Source organism: Pseudopodoces humilis, chromosome 1 (genome assembly GCF_049639895.1).
Source record: "Pseudopodoces humilis isolate 2021_Gansu_Grassland_sample_001 chromosome 1, ASM4963989v1, whole genome shotgun sequence".
Classification (NCBI taxonomy): domain Eukaryota; kingdom Metazoa; phylum Chordata; class Aves; order Passeriformes; family Paridae; genus Pseudopodoces; species Pseudopodoces humilis.
Genome location: NC_142200.1, coordinates 132,946,713 through 132,968,094, shown reverse-complemented (window position 1 = coordinate 132,968,094; position 21,382 = coordinate 132,946,713). Strand labels below are relative to the sequence as shown.

At 41.3% G+C, this 21,382-nt stretch overlaps 1 protein-coding gene across 1 annotated transcript in view; it reads right to left on the bottom strand.

Moving 5' to 3' along the window:
• PLXDC2 (plexin domain containing 2) overlaps positions 1-9,691 on the bottom strand; it is a 256,079-nt gene extending 246,388 nt beyond the window's left edge. The window contains exon 1 of the mRNA XM_005518748.3: positions 9,061-9,691. Within this exon, the coding sequence (XP_005518805.1) occupies positions 9,061-9,169 (109 nt within the window). The 5' untranslated portion in view covers positions 9,170-9,691. The remainder of the gene's footprint in view (positions 1-9,060) is intronic.
• Positions 9,692-21,382: the final 11,691 nt, after the last annotated feature.

Below are 21,382 nucleotides of genomic sequence, written 5' to 3'. Positions count from 1 at the left end.
CATTCCTCCATTCAAATGGACGAGTTTTCTCTAAGAAAAAGAAGAGTAATTTTGCAGATCATTAATGCTATTCTAGAAAATGGCTCTGAATTGGACCGAATCCTGTGTTACCAACTCTGCAATCATTGTCCATGTAATTGTGCATGAAACAAAACAGGGGCTGAAAAAGCCAAGTATATTAAGTCAAAAAATTAATGGAAAAACAGGCTGAGCAAAACCAGATAAAGACCAACAAACCTGCCAACAAACCATGCTAGAATTAATTTTTTTTTGTTATTGTAGAAACTCAAGCTCAATGCCCTCACTACATTCTGTGGCACATTATACTTAGGTCTGCTGCAATTTTACCACGAGCCCAAAGGTTGTTAAAGTGAAGCAGATTACTGATGGCCTGTGGTGCATGGGGAACAGACTTTCACAACACAACTGCTTCTCATCTCAAGGAAATACTTGCTGACCTAAGTAATCCCTTCTTAATTATGCTGTCCTAGATAAGAAATTGTTAGGACAACTTACTACTGTTATTGTATCATTTGTGCATTGGAAAGATATAAATGTCTCCAAGTGTTCATAGGAATTTATATTCCTATATAAATAGGAATATAAATTCCTATTTTTATATAGGATAAGTTCATTAACATTAGCAGAACTGAAAGCAGTTACGTTATTGCTTGGTGTGATGCTTAATAGGGAAAGGAACCCTTTGGGTTTCTGTGGCTGAGTGTAAACATGAAAAGCTGTATACTTCTAGAGTGTACGACTGCACATTTCAATTATTAAGTCTTGCAGAATTTGCATCATAAACTAAAAAGCATTGCATTACACATTTTTAATTCATAAAAACTTTTTTAAAAAGAAGATGAATAACAGACATAATAAAAAGGAAATGCAAACCAGAACTAGTGACAATCTATAATGGTGATTCACGCTAATCATTTTATTTGAGACTACAATTTAGATCAGTGTATATATAAGTTTAAATAGGAATCAGTAATAAATTGTGTTGATATTGAGGTCAGGTTTCTGCAACACACCAAATTTTAAACTTCTAATCCATAAATACCTTCACTGCAAGTAAAACAAATCTATTGTCTTTACAGCAGCTGCAATCTGAAAAATGTGCTCTTTTTTAATTTTGTTGCTTCATGTGTATGTCTTATTAGCCAAGAAGCAACCTGAATGAGAAACATACTATAAAGTTAAAAAACCAAAACCCCAAAATCCTAGCTGTATGATCAAGACAACTGCACTTTTCAGCCATTTTCACCTTTCCTGTCATCAAAGTTTTTTTACAAGATAAAATGGCTTACTCTTGCAGGGTATACATAGCCAAATTCTTAACAGCAATAAGTCTCAATTACTAGATTTTAAAATTACTAGAAAGTCAATTTCCCACCCTCATCAAAATTTTGATCTTATTCAGATGAAAAGAGAATAGACAACGCTTGCTATAGGAAAGTAAATGAAAAATACGTAAATATACAAACACATAAACTTCAAATCAAAGTGGTTTTTTGTTGTGTTTATATATAATACAAAAATTCTAAGCTAAAGATTCAAATGCAAAATTTAAAATGAGAAATTTTATCATCATCAAAACAAGAACCTCACAACTACTTACTTTGTCACTTGCCAGTAAAATACTTGCCAAGAGCATGTCAACTTTGACATAATTTTCCAGTTTCAACTAGCTTTTTCTTTGAAAATTTTTTGACTAAACCTACATAGTACCTGGTAGTATTGAACAGAATTCAGCTACTCTACTTTTCTAGAGTTTTTATATTGTTCTAAGAGGGTTTATAATGCTCAGAAGTTTCAAAATACTACATTCATCCTCATAATTTTATTTTCATCTCCACTACCTTTTCTGAAATGTAGTCTTTTCTATTTGTCTCTCTTTTTTAAATCCCCCTTGACTTACAAGAGCAGGTCTGATCCATCTGACCTAGAGTGTGGCCACATCACCTACTAAAACAGCTGCAAGTGAGGAGGAAGCAATCTCTGAAACAAGAAGGAAGGGCAAGGAGGAGATGCAGGATTGGGCAGAAGAGGATGAACCCAGGAACTCTGAAACCTGTTCTGCCACAAAGGAGCTCCTTACAGAGGGCCTTGGGTTTCTATCCCAGGGGGGTGAGATTGAATTGCAAATGCACACTGTTTTGCACTGCTTGCAAATTCAGAGTCCTTTTAACCCACACAGGAAAGCAGAATCATGCAGCTGGAGAATATCATGGAGCAGCTAGCGCAAAAAGACTCATGCTGGCTCCCAATTCTCTATGGAGGCAAAGATCACGTTTTCCAATGGATTTTTAGTTAAGCTGCTGACTCATAAAAGAAGAATCTGCATAGTGATGAACAAACTTTAACACTTCACCCTTCAGAAAACACTGAATTTACAATGGATTATGCTTGCCTTTTATAGCCAGCCTAGTAGCAACTCTTGTGAGAAGAGATGTAGTTATTCAGCAGAGATGCAGTTTGGCTATTATGACTAAAGGGGAAAAAAGGGGTAATGCATGAATAGAAAAAAAAATTAAATACAACTCTAAGTGCTTATTACTGGGTAACCACTGCATCCTATTCTGCTACTAAATGCAGCTGAAACTTCCAAGAGAATGTGCCCTATGACAACAGTTAAGGAAAGCTGCAGTAAATACTATAAATGGCACTGAATCCCTGAAACACAAGCAGCCCTTTGACACAGTTCAATTACATCTGTAAAGCAAAGGAATGGAGATCCTGGCATCAACTCTGACATAACATATATTTGAGACACTGCCAGAGAAAGGTTAAATGGAAAGGTTTATATATTCCCTTTGTGGAACTCTTCCTATTCATGTCAAGGATTGTTCACTGAACAAAACGGCATGAGATGAGTGATTCTGCCTAAAGACCAAAAAAGTCACTATGAGAATATCTTAAAAAAAAAATTATCTGCTTATAATGGAACCTAGACAGTGTTCATATTAAAAGGTAAAAGTTCTAAACAAGTAAGAACAAAACACGATTTTAAAAGCTTAATTTCATGATGTAACAACACTAACTGTAGCAGCATTTTAAATATCCTTAACTCTACATGCGGTCTACAGCCACAGAAAGTTTATGTTGAAATCACATTAGAGCCACATATATCATTGGAAATGAGACACAGAGCCCTCAAGCTAAGCGAGCACTGGAATTCATGCTTGTATTTTATCTAGCTGCAGAGTTCAAGGTGATCCCCTGTGTACTTAAAGCTATCCACACAGAATGATTCCAGATAGATGGGTGAGACCTAGAAAGGTCACATTCTCCAGCCATTTGCTCCAAGGCAGGAACAGCTGCCTTTTTTGACAGAATGACATTTTGGACATATGTTTATCTAACCTGTTTCAGTGATGAAGACTACTCACAGATAATCTGTTCCTCTAGCCTTATCACATAGGAGTCTGCCTTACTGCAATTTCAGTCACTAGTTGCTGCTGAAGACAAGTTATTTCCTCTTCTGTGGAAGCCTTTTACACACTAAGATTGTTACCATGTCATGTCTTAGTTTTATTTTCTGTAGCGGTGTTCTTTCCTTTTTTCTTCACATGACAGTCCTCAATTAGTCCATATATTTCTTAGAGTGCAGTGCTTGAATCTGAAGATAATATGCCTCTTGGGATCTTACCATGGTTGAGTAGAGCACACGCATCATTCTTGTGATGTCTTTGTACCTATCTTCCTTGATTTATCACCCCATCAAGATGCTACTTTTGAAACTGCGTTTTCAACTCAAGCACCATGTCTGACCCTGGATCTGGCTCAGAACCTGCTCCATTTGCCTGTTTCAGAAGGTTGGGTCAAATCCAACTCAGAAACATAATCTAATACCTCCCTTTGGTTGAGGGAGATGAGCAGGTTACACAAGCTCTTTCAAACCCAGGCACTTTGCACAACTGATTGCTCAATGTTGACTGCAAGGAGTGCTAACTGAAGTTAGGTTTATTGGCTGGATGAAAAAAAAGGAAAGAGGAGAAAGCGGAGGAAGTGTTCTGTGATGAGACAGCATCCAGCACTCACAGACGTTACTTCAGGGCAATGTTTTGTGCTCATTTGTGAGAAGCCACAACCAAAAACAATCCTCATGTGCACTTAGTGTGGCCTCTGTAAACTTCTCCATAGAAAGCAAACTCATAGGTTCTTGTTCCTGCTGTGATTACGCAATTCTCCAGTTTAGTAAATACAGCATCTGCCAATTGCACTGCATTAACACTCCCAGCTCGGCCCTCATCAAACCTAAAAGTTGGATATAATTCCACACTGCTGGCAAGCTTGCAGCATTTCCTTGTACTGGATCGTAAATGCTCCCATCAAATTACCTTTGTTCCCTCTGTAGAGAGTCCTCAGGAGAGATTACCTTAACCAGGGCCGCCTTAAATTCCATTGGTATTCATTTTTCTTGGGAAGCATGAACCACACTGGGAATGCAAAATACCAGTGACCCTAGCTGTGTTCTCAGACTAACAGACTGCAGCCTTGGTAAGTTTTGAAACTGGGGATGCTACAGAGATTTCTTTTTTTCCAGGGCTTTTGAGGTTACAAGCAGCAGAGCTGTGCAGTCCACACAGTCCAATGAAACCACAGTGACTTTTATAAAAAGCAGGGCCAAATGATGCTTTTATTTTTATTTATTTTAATACGAAATTTCTATCTCCTTTCTGGAGAAAAACCAGTAGGCTTCAACAGAGCGTGTGATAACTGTTTTTGGCATACTTCAAAGCAAAGCAACTTTCTGGGCATCACTGCATAGCAGTCCTGCAGGAAACACAAGTTTCAGGTCCAAAGGTCTGTGCAGGTGTAGGGACCTGCAGAACTGCTCCACCAAAATTTGCAAAAAAGTCCTTAATGAAAAATACTAAGGTCTGTGACTATTCTCCTCAGGGAGTCTCTCATCACCTAACATTATGCATTTCTTCACCTACGTTCTTCATGGTCTCAGGAGTCTCTTCCTTGAAGGGAAACAGCCCTCCTGAACTGCATTTTTTTAGAGGAATCTGGTATTCAGTAAGGCAGTAGATGCCACGAGATTTTGCTCTAAATAACCTGTAGGTGTTGCTAATAAATTTTTGACCAGATAAAAAACTTTTTCAAACTGTAAAGACCTTTTCTTCATTGACTACATTTGTTTACAGTGTAGAGATAGAGTTCCCCTGTTACTTATCATTAACTCCAAGTTACATGTCAGACAAAACCTAACATCTAAGTCAAGTATTTGCTGGAGTTTAAGTGCCTGCATGAGGATATAAACTCTGAACAGGAATAATCAGAGCCAAACAAAAAAACACTTTTTCCCAACAGATTTTTAAACTCTCAATGAACCACGAGTATTGATCTTACTCTAAATCTGTGGAAAGGAGTTTCTGTAAAACTGAATTTAAGACCTAAGTCAACCTCATTATAGTCTTAATTTACTCACCATTTACTAGCAGTATTTCAAACCACACTTTCAGAGGAAATGACAAAGACAAAAAGCACAAAAGAAAAATAAGAAGAAGCAGTATGAAAGTTGAAAAAAAGAGATGACTACTTTAGAGAAAAATCTTAGTAAAATATATATGATATGTAAATAGGATTTGCTCTCAAATGTCACTAGAATTCTGTAACTCAATAATCCCTGTGTACATATCAAGTACAGGGAAAAAATATACTTAAATGCAAACAGAGAAAATATACCTGATATACATGTTGTCTAATCTTGTATTTCATTTGTTACTTCTAAGATAAAAGCCAAAGATTCTAAGGTACAATGATGAAAGTTTGGTCTCAGTTATGGATTTTACTATTTTTTTAAAAAACAGAGTAAAACTCAGGCGATATACAAAATGTTACTATTTCAGCAGTAGATAAATGCTAGATAAACAGTCCTAAATAGCAGTTTATCCTATAAAAATATTTTTACCCTCCCTCTGAATGCTGATGTCTGGAGACAGTGAATATAAATTATACCAGGATTCTGAATTATATCAAGATTCTGGAACATACTTTGACAGAATAAAAATTACAATAACAGCCTCCTAATTCTGACTGATGACATTTGCAAAATAATGTAACACTTACAAGACTTTGTGGCAGCACTTCAACAGTGAGTCCTCACACAACTGGAAGCCTTAATTATTTTGTGAGCTTTCAAGAGACCGTCTGTTTCACTTCACTTATTTCATGTCATATTCAGTCTGGCTACTGTAAAACACACTTACAGACAAACCTCGTGTTTAAGCAACTCCATCCTGGATTTTTACTATTTTTGTCATCAAAAGGGAAGTTCTGTATCGGCCCAGGGGGATATGGAGGGATGGAGGGATGGAGGGATGGAGGGATGGAGGGATGGAGGGATGGAGGGATGGAGGGATGGAGGGATGGAGGGATGGAGGGATGGAGGGATGGAGGGATGGAGGGATGGAGGGATGGAGGGATGGAGGGATGGAGGGATGGAGGGATGGAGGGATGGAGGGATGGAGGGATGGAGCCGGGCCGTGCGCGGCCGCCGCTGCGCCCTCTGGCGGGGACAGCCCAGCTCCGGGCAGTGCAACCCGGCACAAAAGTCTGGGTTTAGAAACCCCCAGGGGCAGCCAGGTAAATTCCGGCATGCCTAGAAAATTATTTCACTTGAATTGGTCCGACTTGATTTTCTGTGGTAAGATAATTCTAACGAGCTGTCAAAAAATTCCTCTGCATTTTTCCCCGTCTCTGTTGAAATCAGAGCATATCCCTCTGGTAGCATCCTTAGAAATCCCCCCTGGCTCCAGCTCTGCCAGGGCTTACTATATGTTTCCATCCCTTGATACTGTTGTTCTATTCATGTTCAAAAAGGTATTTTTTTTACTGAGTGTTTGACAAAAAAAGGTAAAAGCAGCATCCCCTTCAGAATTTGCAGCTACCTCAAATATTTATTCTTTAATTCTTTAAAGGTTTTATCTGAGCTGATCCAAAGGGGTACAGAAGGTGCTAAATAAAGTAAAACTTTGAAACATCACTTTTTAAATTTTGACTCACAAAACCTGAAAGTTGAATTTCTGGCTTTACATATTTCTCCTCCCTGATTAGACTATCATTGCCTTTTTTTTTTTTTTCCCTCCAAATAGCTGCAGTATTACAAACAAGCAAATAAACAAACAAAAAGGAACTAAAACTCTGATTTTTACAATTATATTTAAATATTACTGTCATAATAAAGATTTTTTAATCAAGAACTACAGAAAAGATGCCAAAGTTATAAATATCTAGATATCAAAACTGACTTCAGATTGCCCATCTTGCTACTTAAGAAAACAAGTACTTGATATATTTTCTTCAGAATGCATTAAATAATATTTGCCTGATTATAAATTCCTTCCTACTTCATATCATATTCAGAAAGACACAAGACATTATTCAAGAATTTATGAAAAAAACAGTCCACTGGTAAACCTTCTACTTAGCACCTCCTGGTACAGACATTGATGACTACTACAATCTAATAGCCTAAATCAGTGATGTGTGGTGTTTATTTGCCCACTAATAAATTATACTTCATTTAGCCAGCATTAATATCTTATTGTCTGAATACATTGGCTGGAAGATAATAAACTTTGTGAGTTCAGTCCACTACCACACAAGTTTGCAAGTCTCTTTTTCTAATACCACCGCTACACTTTTTCCCCCCCTTATAACTAACATTAACAAATACCAACATTTGTTGTCTACAGCTCTGAGTGTAGCAACATGGGGTTTGCAGCAGTACGTGAAAACTCTCTTCCTGGATTTTCCCTTTGGCCCCAAGTGACATGTGAGCCCCGGCAACCTGCTGAGCTACCCCGTCGTTCAGCAATTCCAAAACTCAGTGGTGGGCCCCTACCCGGGAAACTCCCGCTCTGTCTAGCGCATAATCTCACTGGACATTTCAAAAAACTACCCAGTCTCTCTTGTTCGGGTCAGTTACACAGTGACCACAAAACTTCTCACACTTGTATCAAAGCTTTAAGAGAAGGAAGAAGGGACAGTTCTGTTGCAGCAGGGAAGCCAGCGGGTGGGTTCCATCTGATAATAATCTAGCTGGTGAATACACGGGCACAGCTTTTGAAAATACCTGTAAGCCAGAATCCGCTGCAGAAAGGTCCCCTGACACACAAACCCCACGACTTGTCTCACTACCCGCAAATGTGCCAAGCTTTCCTTTAGCAGCTTTCCCCTCCACAGCACAGGAATGCAGGATACAGAAGGCTTTAGTGATCAAAAGGGAATCCCATGCTGTGGGAAACAGTGGCGCAAGAGAAAGCACTACAGGTGCTGTGTATCACGCATTAACAGGTGTCTCCGAGAAGGACTGACAAGAGGACCCTGATACTTCACAAGCAAACTTAGTCAACGGAGCCTCTCGCTCCTAACGAGCAGATCCCACAGCCCCTGGGGCTGCTTTATCTTTCTCCTTCTCCCAACGCCCAGTTTCTAGGGAAGGCTGCAAGCCACTGACTTCCGCGGGGGAGGAGAGTGCCCGCTAGCTCTCCCAGGCAGGATCTGCAGGGAAACTTTGCCATCCCTCCACGGCTCGCTGCCGGCAGAGCAGGGGGCCCCGGCGCGGGAGGAGAGGCTGTCGGGGCGCCTCTCCCGGGGGCTCCGTCCCTCCCTTCCCGGCTCTCGAGGGGAGCCCCTCGCGTCTCGTACATGGCTGTGAAGGAGCTCCGGGGACCCCGCGAAAGCTGAAGAGGGGAACACCGGCTCCCAGCGATCGCAGGGCAGATTCATTACAGGAGGAAAGTCCCGAATTCTCATTAAAATAAGAAATGAAGTCACAGAGAGCTGTTTCCGGAGAAGCTAGGGTAGGGAAGGATGAGAAGCCGGGACCCCGGGCCTCTCTCGGGAGGAGGGGGAGCCAGCCCCGAACGGCGTTTGCCCTCTCCGGGTACGCGGCCCGTGGAGCAGCCGGCAGAGCCCACACCGCGGGGAGCTGCTGAGGCGGCCCAGCCCCCGGCCCCGGCCCGACCCCGCCCCGGCCGCGCTGCCCCGGGCTCCGCGGAGCGCCCGGGCCGGCCCCGCCCGGCAGGTACCGGCCTCGCTTACCGCGGCTCTGCCTCGGCGTCTCCCCGCCGGCGAGCTGGCAGCGCTCGCTCAGGCACTGGAAAAGTAATAGAAATCCAGCGGCTAATTTGCTTCTCCGCAGCCTCGCCATAGCACGGAGCCTGCCGAGACAACTCTCCGGGTGCGGGGTGCGCGCCGCTCCTCGTCGGTGGTGGGGAAGTCCGGGGGGCGGCGAAGAGCAGCCCTAGCAGGCGCCGAGCCGCCCTGTCCTCGGAGCAGCGCTCATACAGTGGGGCGGCGGGGACGAGCCGCTGGGGCTGCAGGCGCCGGACCGGGTCTGGGGGGCGCTGGAAGGAGGTGGGGGGAGCTCCGTCCCCCTAACTCGCGCTGCCGCGCCGCTCTCAGTCCAGCGGCATCACCGCTAGGGAAAACAAGCCCAGCCTCGCTGCGAAGTGCCAAACTCTTCCCTCCTCGCAGCCTGCTGATAGATTTTAGGAGAGCCACTGAGATCCTCCCTTCCTGGCTTGCCCCCACCCAGCTCCCTTCCCCCGCAGGGTGAGGCAGGGTGCCTAAGGGACGGAGCCTCTCCTCGGTGTGCCTCTACCGACTAAAGCCCTCCGAGGGAAACGAGCGGGGAAACGTTCCAGCCGGAGCCAGCGGACCGGCCCCGAGTACGGGGGGAGCAGGACCCGGAGGGCGGGCGGATGCGCCGCGGGAGAGGATGCGCGGGCGGCGGGGGAGGCAGGCGGGGACGGACGAACAAGTTCTCTCTCTCTCTCTTTCGGGGCGGTTTCCGCGGCCGGCGGCGCTGGTGCGGGGCCGAGGGCAGCGGCGTGGGGCGGGCGCCCCCCCGGCCCGCAGGGCCCCCGCGCTGCCGCCGCCGCCCGCCGCGCAAGAGCGGGCAGGGGGCTCGCCTGAGGCCGGCCCCGGCCCCCGCCGCGCTCTGCCCCCCGCCCCCTCCGCAGAGCGCGGTGGGGCGCAGGCGCCGCGGCGGCCCCGTCTCTCCCGCCGCTGCCGGCGGGGCCGCACTCCGCACGGCGGTCCCGGGAGGCGCTGTCGGCCGGGCACCTGGCTTGGGCACCTGGCTTGGGCACCTCGTCCCCGCACGGCTCCCGAGCCGGGAACCTCCGCTGCACCGTGAGGGCCGGGGGAGGACGGCGGGCGGCGCGGAGACGCCCGGGCTCCGCGGGACGGGGAGAGCCCGTCTGCTTGTTCAAATGCCTGCTTGTTCAGAAGTTGCTGTGTAAACGGGCGGCAGCTGCGCGGATGACAGCTGCAATAACGCCCAAACCCCCTAAATCCCCTTCCCCGCTCCTCCTCTCCCCCAGAATTTCCATGTGCTTTCGGGTAAAGCAGCCTCCCTTCACACACACACCCACCCCTCCACTCCCTCCCTTTTATTTTCTATTTCTCCACAAACCGAAGAGTTGTTTATGGACACTCATCACTTCGAAAGTGCAATGCAGGGAGGATACTCCCTGCAAAAAAAATTATCTACATGCTTGATTAAACGCACCGTCAATAATCCCATCCCCTACATTAATCTGTGAACAGCGGCACGGAGACAGAAGCGAGCAGAGGGCACATCAATCAAAGCAGACAAGCCAAGGGGGCACCGGGGACCGGGCGTCTGCTTTTTACCAGTTCAGCAAACTGTGGAGCTGGTAATCAGCTGAGCAACATGTAGAGAACCATGAATGCACCAGCCTCTCAGCTCTTGCTACCAAATAATTAAATTAATTAGGACGGCAATTAAATTAATCAAATAAATAGGTCCACGGAATGTCAAACACAGCAGATAACTATTAGTTAGTCACAAAAGAGCATCCAGTAACAAGACTGTTTTTCTTTAATTTACCACTGCTCCTGAGATTACAAATTCATCAGTTCCATTTTAAGTGTCTTGCTCTTTAATAATTGATGTGTTTATGTGTAAATCAAAGCAAAACACCCATGGGTTTAAGAAGTATATTTGAAGTATAAGCGGAAATTTTCTTAATCTTTTCAATGTATATTGAAATATGATCATGGAGGATATCATCAATAAGGTTTGTATTTGAGTTTATAGTGGGCCTTTCTAGTTTAAAGCTTCTTGCACATACTCTTAAACAAAGCAAAGCAAAAAGCAGTCCAAGTATTGTCACAAATAACTGCAGAAAATATATTCTATATTCTCTATATAAGAGAAAATAATGCTGGCGACCTTATGCATCAGGAATGAAATCCTGGCCTTGTTGAAATCTGTGCTGATTCAGGGAGTGTTACTACTTTGTATGCCAGGTGATCTGGATAATGCCACAGATTTTTGTGCATAATTGGTCGAGCTATTGCTGTTTCTTAAAAAAAATGTAAGACAGAGGTTTCTTCGTGCTACTGGAATACATTTTTCCTTGACAGTTGGTCAGGTTGCTCAGTTTACCCAAAGTTTTGCTGAAGTTGCTGTGAGGGTTGTTGAGCTTTTGGTCTTTACTGGAAGGTGTAGAGAGGTAGTCTTAAAGAAAGGCTGATCACTCTTTCAGTTGTTTTTCAGCAAAACTATTAGCTGACACAATAAGGTCTGTAAGACCTTCATAATCTGTTTTCATCTTCTTTTGTCCTTTTTTAAAAATAATAACAAAGATGAGATTATTGTAAAATTATAGTGAATCTTAAAACTCAAAAGATTTGAATGATTTGAGAAAAAAGTTTACTAAATAAGTAATAAATAATAACTAGAAAATAAATAATAATAAATATTTAAATATTTAGTACTAAATAAGTACTTAATAAATTTTGCTAAAATAAGTAACAATTCATCAAGCCTATTATGTGTAGTATAGAAAAGCCTAAATGAGGACAAATAATTTTTTTTCATTTGTTCTTTCCTTCTCGGTCCTATAGTTTCAGACTTAGATTCTTCAAATATATACAACAAAAACTGCATGCTGAAGAAAGGGAAGGATTAGCAATAGACAGCAGAAGCATGCAGTTGCAGATAAAAGTTTCAGCAACATACTAGGTCCCACAGTCCAAATTTTCTGTGTTCTGTGTTGTTGTGGGCCAGTTTTGCAGTGTGCCTGCTGCAAGGTTAGCACAGAGTCATTCAATATGTCTTGTTCTCCACAGAAAATAAACAAACTTCATCCTCCAAAGAAGGCTGCATACATTGTGCTTCTTGTACTATAAAACATCATTAGAACATAGCTTATATTTGTATAATTGTGTGCAAAAGTACAGACAAGAATTTTTATTGCACTTAAAAAAAATGAAGAAAAAGCCAGAGATGAAAGTTAATAATAAATCTTATAGTGATTAATGACAACATGTCATTGCTGTAAAGGCAAAAGTTTACACATTCGTTGTTACTTATAAAGCATCAGTAAAACTGCAAGAACAACTTCATGAAGGCTATGTGATGAGTTGTTTTTACTTGGAACACAGTGCCTGTGATAAATTTACATTACTCTTATGTGCTTTTACCATCACCATACTTGCACATTATCTCACCTCTCTTAGGTATCTATCTCGAAGTGGCATAAAGAGCAGTGTCTCCATAGAACCAAGTGTTCCAATGAGAACACTTCCACTTTCACCAGTCAAGATCATGTCATTATAATTTCTCTTCCTGTGAAACCCATCCCTGTTTGTAACATCAATCACTCAGGAAAAAAGGGTGGGAACATTCTCTCTGTTCATTGTGTTCTACTGTCATACTGCTTACAAGTGCCTGCTCTCACTTACATACTCATTTAAAAATTAAGGGTTTGTTGTTGTAGTTTGTTTGTTTTTTTAATTTATTTTCATTTTTGCATCAACATAGTCTTTTCAACCTACACTATTTCTGGCCTTATTGCATTACTGATTCTGAAAAACAGTTTTAAACATTTCTTTTCTCTGTCTTTTTTAATGTGTTGCTAGCTATTCTGCTTTGATAGATATAAGAGAGGCGCCTCTCAACTGCACTCTAGTGCTAGCCTGGAACAATATTTTTTGCATTTGAGGAGTTGGGGAAGGATATCTCTGCTTAATTTGGGAAAAAGAAACTGCTAGGGATAATTGCAGCACTCCTGAGAAAGGGAGAATATAGCTATATTCTCTTCCAAGAAAAAAAAAACAGTTTTCCTCTTTGGTGAACTTGCACTTCCTATTATTCTGTAAAGGATTGTGTCTGCATATTAATAGACATCCTACAACCATCAGTATTTTCTGCTGTAACTGAGTGGTATCTATCAAATAACCTATTTTCCCAATGCAGGGAGAAAAAGATTTAGATAATTTATTTTGGAGCTATAAATAATACTTGATCTGCCAGGAGTAGTCCCCACAGGGACAAAATGGATTATGGGACCCTTATGGAGCAGATAGTCCACAGCTTGATGTTTTGAGTATCACATATTGAAGCTGCACATGGCCTTTAATCCCTGGGGGTGAGTTTGCCACCGCGATTCACCTCCCTCCCTTTGGAGCTCTGGGCTGGTTAGGGCTCAAGAAGGTGATTTGTGTAGCTATTGGGAATTTGGCTGAGGCATTAGGCTTAGTGTTGTCAAAAGGAGGTGTTAGAGCTGTGAACTTAGAGGGCTGCCCAGCTGGCAGCCGCTTTTGATTTTGCCACTTCAAAGGAGGAGCACAGCATTTTAGTTGAGTCACTAAAGGCCACTGCAAAACTCAGATGTTAAGCATGAGGCAGAGAGGCAGCTTCCTTGTTAAACAGGGAAATACAGCAACTTTCCAGAGAAGCTGCAGTGCACTTTTAAACAAGCCTTTGCTTCTTTCCCTTTTCCCCTGGCTGGGAGAGCCTTGAGTCTCACCACTCAGCTTTATTTTCTGGGAAAAGCACTGAGGTTCCCTTTCTGGTTAAGTCACATCCAGTAGACTTCAGCTAGATTCCCTCTAACTCTCTGTGAGGTGCTATGCACAAATACATGAGTTTGCATAATTGTGCCTAATTAGAATCCGTCTGTAGTGTGGCTCTAAGAGCTGTGTAGTTAATGCCAGTGCAGCTTTGTTCAGAGGAGCTTTCTGCTTATCTCTAGGACAGCAGGACTGCAAACCTCCCACATGCACTGCCTTTTGCCTGTGCCGTGATGCATGGTTGGGGAGAGTTTCTTTTGGGGTAAAGAGAGTTCAGATTCATGGAGTGGTAGACACTTTGTGATGTGGAAAGTAGAACTCAGTCTCATTATCTCACACACTGATAAAGTGGTTCACTGGAAGTTCGAGGAGGGGAAAAATTAAAAGAGGAACATTTCAGCAAGCAAGGCAGCATAAAAAAATAATAGGGTTTGAGGTTAAACAAAAGTTTAATCCAAAACAATTTTGATATTTATTTGAACTCTGATTTTAAACTAATGGAATCAGTTTTGAAATGGAACATACTTCCAGAATGAGAAACCAAAAAGTTCCAGCTAAAGATCAATTATTTGAACTCAAGATGCTTCAAACTTATTCTTTCAATGAATCTGCCTTTGCAGCAACACTGACACAGGCAAAAGCAATGCTGCACCAAGAAATGCCTTTGCCTGCTGGTGATCAGCAGCTATGTTACTCAGCTTTGAAAGCCACAAGGCAGCAAATCCCAGAACAGGGCCTAGGAGTTCCAAGTCACACACCTCAGCCCTGCAGCTCCAGAAAAGGATGTGGTTGTGACCCTAACTTGACTTATGTCCAGTACAGTGATAGCTATGAACCCAGGACTGGAGGAACTAGAAGGTTTCCTGAACACTTGTGACAGGGCCAGGTTTAACAGAGAAGTTAATATTTCAGTATAGCACTGGTCAGCAGGCTACATTAAACCCATAGGAGAACTGAAAGAAGGTTAAGAGTGACACAAAAGAGAAAGCAAACATGGAAATGAGAGAAGAAAAAAACAATTTTGTCAGTGACACTGCTGTGATGGAAACCTTATTTATATATGGATTCAGACTTTTGTGTGATGGACCATACATGCACAAGACCCAAGCCTTTTTTCATGGATGGCTACAGGGAAAGTAGGAATGGTGGCAGAGCAAGTCATTAGTTCTCATTTAGCCAAGGTAGTGGGCCTTAGCACAGGATAATATCCAGAATGGACACATTTCTTAGTGGGCATGGTGCTATCAGTAGTCACTGAAGTAGTCAAGGAAACTAAGAACAAAAATTTGCAGCTACAATTAAAACCAAATCAACCTCAAACATAGCTTTTAAGTGGCCACATTTTCCAAGAAAGCAATCTCTACTAGAATCTGCAGAAGCATGCCAAGCTATTCTTCACGAAGTCCTTTCTTACTTATGATCTTACCTGGTAGGAGGGCCTGAGCAATTACTATGGCCCATACAGTTGTGAGTGGAGTTAACATTCTTAATCATTTGAGACCAAAGAAAGAAATCTGCTGCTGAGCACAGCAGGGGAAGGCAGACTGGGGTTGGGACTGGTGTTAGAAAAAGTAATTGGCTTGGGATTAGGTTTTAGGTCAGGAAGCCTGGGAAAACTTTAATGCTAGAATGATCTTAAGTGCTTAGCTGAGACAACTGACACAGGAGTAGCTGTGACACTGGCCTGTAGAAGGTCAATGCTTGGTGTTAATGATGGTTGGGGGGGTGGGGGAAAGGGACAGCTGCAACAAGTAGCCAAAGTTTGGGAGTTAAGTATTGAAAACAACTGCCACATTTCTGTGCAGTGGCCCCAGCAGCGTAACAATCCGCTGCTGCACATCCAGAAGCCCGTTTGTCTTTCCAAACTTGCTTGCACATGAAACCACACCACAGATTTCTCTAGCAGCCAAGAAGATCTCTTTAACTTGGAATGCCCCAGCTTGGTCTATTATGGGCATCAAGACTGCAATATGTCTAAAGTACAGCTCAGATAGGACACTTTTTCTTCAATTCAACACTTGAAAGAAGTAATGCTATTGAACAAGTGGCTCCCTTAAATGTGAGGACTAAGCAGCACAGAACTTTGGCTTCCTCCCTGCTATATGGGCTGGTGTCTCTAGGCACAGCTGTCATATCTGATGAGCCATAAACCCTGAAAGCTGCTTCAGAAGAGTGCCAGCATCCCCAGCAGAGATTCCAGGACCACACTGAGGTGGGCAAACAGAGAACTGGCCAGTTAAACTGACCACAGAGGCCACAGCCTGTGCTGGCAGGGAATGGAGTGTGTCAGTAACATTGTTTTTCACAGTGGTTCCATTGAACTGAGCTGAATCACATTCAGTACAGAGCTGATATGGCTGTGAAGAAATAAGAAGTACAATTACTTAGAATCTGTGTTGTCTTAGTTTCACCTTAGCATATTTCCTGTGTGTTGTCATGGATCTTAAAATGCTCTGTCAGCATTCGGTGTGTAGGAATGCACAGCTGATGTGCAAAATGCCACTGTATCTTGTGCTGATAGCAAGCTTAAGGAAGGGATATATCTTCAAAGAAAAGCCTAACCTAGCAAGTTTACTTCAATTCAGCCACTGTGGCAATACTTCCTTTGCCAGGGAAATCTTTATAAGAAGGGAAGAACTCTTAGGAGCAGATGGATGCTAAAGAAAATGAATGTCTCCTTTTATCTTGTTTTGAAGTGGTCCTTTCTTGGTTATCACAGGTTGAAGAAGGTTTCTCTAGTGATTCCTGTCTCCAAGAAGAACAAAAATTATTTAGTCAGAGGTAGGTATACCCATCTGCCAGGCAGCAGGCTTCCTCCAGGCAGGAAGTTCTGTAAGTAAGGCTTCCCTGTAATTTGCCCCTGCACTTTGGTCCAAACTACCCTTGAACACCTTAACTGCTGTATAAACATTAAAATGTGATTTTTTTCCTGGGTTCCACATACACCATGGAGCCTGGCTGTGTGCCTAATGAGAAATGGTAAGCAACTGTCCAGTGAAGGGTAGCTCTTATTTGATGATTTTTCATGTCAGAAATCCACCCCAGATAAGTGTTTATTGTGAGACTTTGATCTCAAAGATTTAGCTCTCCCTGCAGAACAAAAGCAGATGCTTGGTAAGCTGTAGCTGTAGTCCTGACAACCCTTTCAAATGTCTAGACAGTGGAAAGAGATGATTACATCCTCTTTTAAACTCAACTGCAACAACTCAACACACCATGTTTACTTCAGGATGAACCTATTTACACTGCCTTGTTTCATGAAACTATCTAAGTATATAATACTATTGAAAGATGCAGGATGATAAGGTGGTTGGGATAAAAACCTGCTTTCATTAACAGTAATAAAACTGACAGATGTACTAAGTCACATATGGTCCTTATGTAGACTTTAACATAGACCTAGAGATTAAGGAATTTGATCACATGCATTTGCAGCTAATACTTATCATTTAAGAGTCTCGAAAATGTTAACACATAGAGAAAGCCTATTTAATTAGTGCTCATTGAAGAACACATTAAATCCCAGAGACAAGACTGGGAAATGTCCAACATTGCTGATTTACTTTATGCCATGTATTGAACAGGGGAAGAGAAAACCGAGTTATCATAGTCATAATGGATGAAGAACTGTCTTAGTCTTACAAGACAATAGACTTAGGAGAAGATATCTGAAAAGAGAAGGGAAGGAGATTTCACCTTAGTCAGCATCCTCAAAATAGATATCGACTCAGCAATTTCTCCAAGCAAAGCCAGCCATAGAAACTGGAAATGTTAATGTGCCAGGTCTGCCTTTCATCAACCACATCACTGAAGCAAGTATGGAAAAAAATTCTGGTAATATGATTCAGGATTGTATTAAGTGCTTTGCAGTTCTGTAATTAAGAACCTAAAACTTTTCCTTTTGATAGAGTAAAACTTCTGCTTTTCTTGTTAATCTATTGTGGAACTTAAAACTATCTCATATTCTTCTGATAAATCAGAAGTACTTTTCTCTCTGGGAAGCCTAAAAAGATGCTGTTACCAGCACAGAATCACAGAACTCTTTGAATACTAGAGAACTCAGAAAAGTTTGTGAATCTCAGAAAATTCATCCAGTTCAACACAAATTTTTTAACCAAGGTCTAAGTAAATATAAACTATAAATATACTAAACCTCTTTCAGTGGCAAGCTGTTTATATCTTAAGAAAAACCCATACCACAGTATGCTTCTTTATTCTTGTAGTCAATTGTCCAGGTCAGAATACCTGCTGATGTGGAAAGCTGAGGTTATTATTGTGGAACTGTGAACTTAAGCTTGATTCAGAAAAGTTTTATGGACTACTTTGTCAATTTCTTGGCCTCCTAACATTCATTTTGAACAGTCTTATTTCATGTGATCTGAAAAATCAGTTTCCCAGTCAATTTTGTAAGATACCACTATCTTACAAATAGGGAAATGTCATCAAATCAACAGGAGTTCTTACTTTTGAGGGTGATTTTCTGGTTGTATTTTAATGCTTGGTTGCAATTTCTGTTTGTTGCATCTATTTTATTCAAATAGTAATGAAGAAATTATCTGCAAAGATATTCCCAGTATGGTCATGTCACCAGTTCAGACTGGGTTTCAAAAATAAGTAGGTAGTAAAAACATACAAATTAGTTCTAGCTATTCAGTAAATACAAGATTTTTCTGAGGTCTCAGTTTTATGCTTCACCATGAGGTCTGATCTGAGTTTCCCAGCTGCAGCTGTCAAAGTTGCTCTGCTAACAGCAATAATATTTTTTTTTATTTCTAGTGCAAAATGAATCCTACATACAGAAGACATACTGTGTATATGATTATAAACCAAAGTTTTTTTTAAAATGAAAATAGCACCTAAAGCTGGCAATATTTGAATCCTAGCAAACAAAAGGAAAAAAAAGAGGATAAATTTTAAATTTGGAAGCACTTAGTGAACTTTTAAGGACAAATAACACATGTTAATGTTAACTGAAATCTGTTTAACTCATGAAGTCATAACTCAGTTTCTCCTCAAACCATGCTGCTGCACTGGCAACAAGTAGCTCTTTAGCAATATCAAATAAGCAGATGATGCAAAAGGTATTTTGTTCCTTATGTTCCTTTCAGTAATAAAATAAGAAGTCTATAAACCTTAGCATACTGTCTCAGGATTTTATCCTAATCTTATTAGGTATTTTTGCAGCTATAAATTTCCACATGTAATGGAATGTATATAGAAGATGCAGGTCAATCAATGTTACAAGTCAAAATATGTTCTGAAAAATAAACTTTTTTTAATAATCCATAATCCATTTCTTTCTAACTTTTTTTTTCATTGCATTTCCCTTGTTTCTTTTTCTTTTTGCTCATGATTAATGGTGCTTTGAAGCCAGAAAGTTAGAAACTGTGGGCTGTGGGAATAAGTTTATGTCAAATATGCTTCAGAGATTTACACTGTCTTTATCATTCAAGTGAGTTGTTTTTTTGAGGTTTGACAGTAGTAGTTTTGTCTGAATGTTTTTCAAAGTTGAAATTGACAATTAAGTACCACACAGCCACTCATTGACTGCCCCTAATGCATTCCCAAAGGGGAGAAGAATCAGAAAGAAAAGGTAAACCTCGTGGGTTGATATAAGTACACTTTAATAATCAAAACAATATTGATAATGATGAAGATCATAATAACAACAGTGGCAATAATAATAACCACAACAACAATAATGATAATAGAAATGATAAGGAGAGGGAGAGAGAATAATAGAATTCAGGAGAAACAAGTGAAGCACAATACAAGTGCTCACCTATACCCAGCCCATCCCTGAGCAGAGACCAGCTCCTCCCAGACAACTCCCCCAGTTTATAGACTGGGCATGATATTTATATTTATAGTGTGGAATATTCCCTTGGTGAGTCCAGGGCAGCTGTGCTCCCTCACAGCTTTTTGTGCTCCTCCTCACTAGCATACCTGAGACACTGAAAAGTCCTTGATTAAGGGTAAGCACAACTTAACAACAGCTAAAACATTGGTGAGTTATCTACATTATCGCCATACAAAATTCAAAAAAACACAGGACTGTACCAGCTACTAAGAAGAAACTTAACTCTGTCCCAGCCAAAACCAGGATAAAAAGAAGACTAACTGCCTTTTCTTGTTTGTTTCTTTGTTTGTTTGGTTTTTAATTACAGTGTGAGATTTTGGAAACAGCCACACTTTTTTTTTTGTACATTTGTTTTTTTGCTTTGGAAATATAACAACAGAACGGCACATTTTTCTAAATTCAGAATTTTGTTCAACACTGTGACCCATTCCAATACATGTAGCTTAATACTGTTTCTTTTAGTCACTGAAACACAAATAGAAAGTCTTACCTTCCCCTTTTCTCTACATTCCTTGTGAGTTCAGTTACATTGGTCTGAATGGGAGTTAAATATGCAGGACCACAGGAAAAGGTCCTTAGCTAGAGTCAGTCACATCACACTCTGGATTCAATACTGCTAAGTAATTTAGCCAAGAAATTAGAAAACTAAGCCAGTGTGTATAACATAAGAGCAAGTTGCAGTCTAGGGAGAAAAAAATCCCAAACATGTGCAACAAACTTGGGCCTCCTGATTTTTTAATTGTACTAGTTCACTACAACAATTGTAGATTATTTTCACTTTCTTGTATGGTTGAAGAAAAAATTCCTCCTGGAAATCAATTTTAGAGGTCCATCCTGATACCAGGCAAAGCAGTTTTATCTAGTTAAGATATCTGAGCACAGTCTTTAGATTTTGTGAACTGAAATACTTGGATGTCCAGGAGAGTTATGTCTGTTCAAAACATTTGAGGATCTGGAATATAGTGGCAACACATAGCTGTATTTCAAACCCTTCTCCAGAACACCCCTCTGAGACCTGCAGACTTGCCTGGAGCCTTTCAGCAGGTGAAATGGTTATGCAGGGATCAATTAGAAAATAGCTCTTTCCTTAATAATATCCACCCTTTAAAAACCTGTCATTCATATTTTCACAAAAACAAAGAAAGTCTAACATGTTGCACCACCCTTACTTTGTTGAAAACAATCAAATGAAAAATAATTATATCAGAAGGCATTATTTGGAGGGCTTTACAAAACTGATTTGTGAGGGTTGGGGCTTACAAGGTGTGTGTATGTGTGTGTCATGTATGTACTCTGCTTGCTGGAAAATGCAAGACCAGGCTTCTCTGGTAGCAAGAGAGTTGTGAGCTAAGTTTTCTCATTTGAACTTGGCCCAAGTTTTAATTAGCACCCTCTTGGGTTGTGTATGCTGTCTATCTGGACACACCTATCTTAATCCAACTTTTATTTTGGCAATCACATAATAAAAGGCAAGAAAATTAAAGGCAGACCATATAAATGACACACAGATGCGTGGATGTGATGTTTCTAAGTCCCTTTCCTACTTTTTGACAGCTGTGGTTTGTGGACAGGCACTGATTTTCAAAGAGGAAGATGTTCTAACATGCTGCCTTTTCTCATCTGCTGAACTGCATTTTCAAGACATGAGAAGTGGAAGAATGTCATGAAGACATG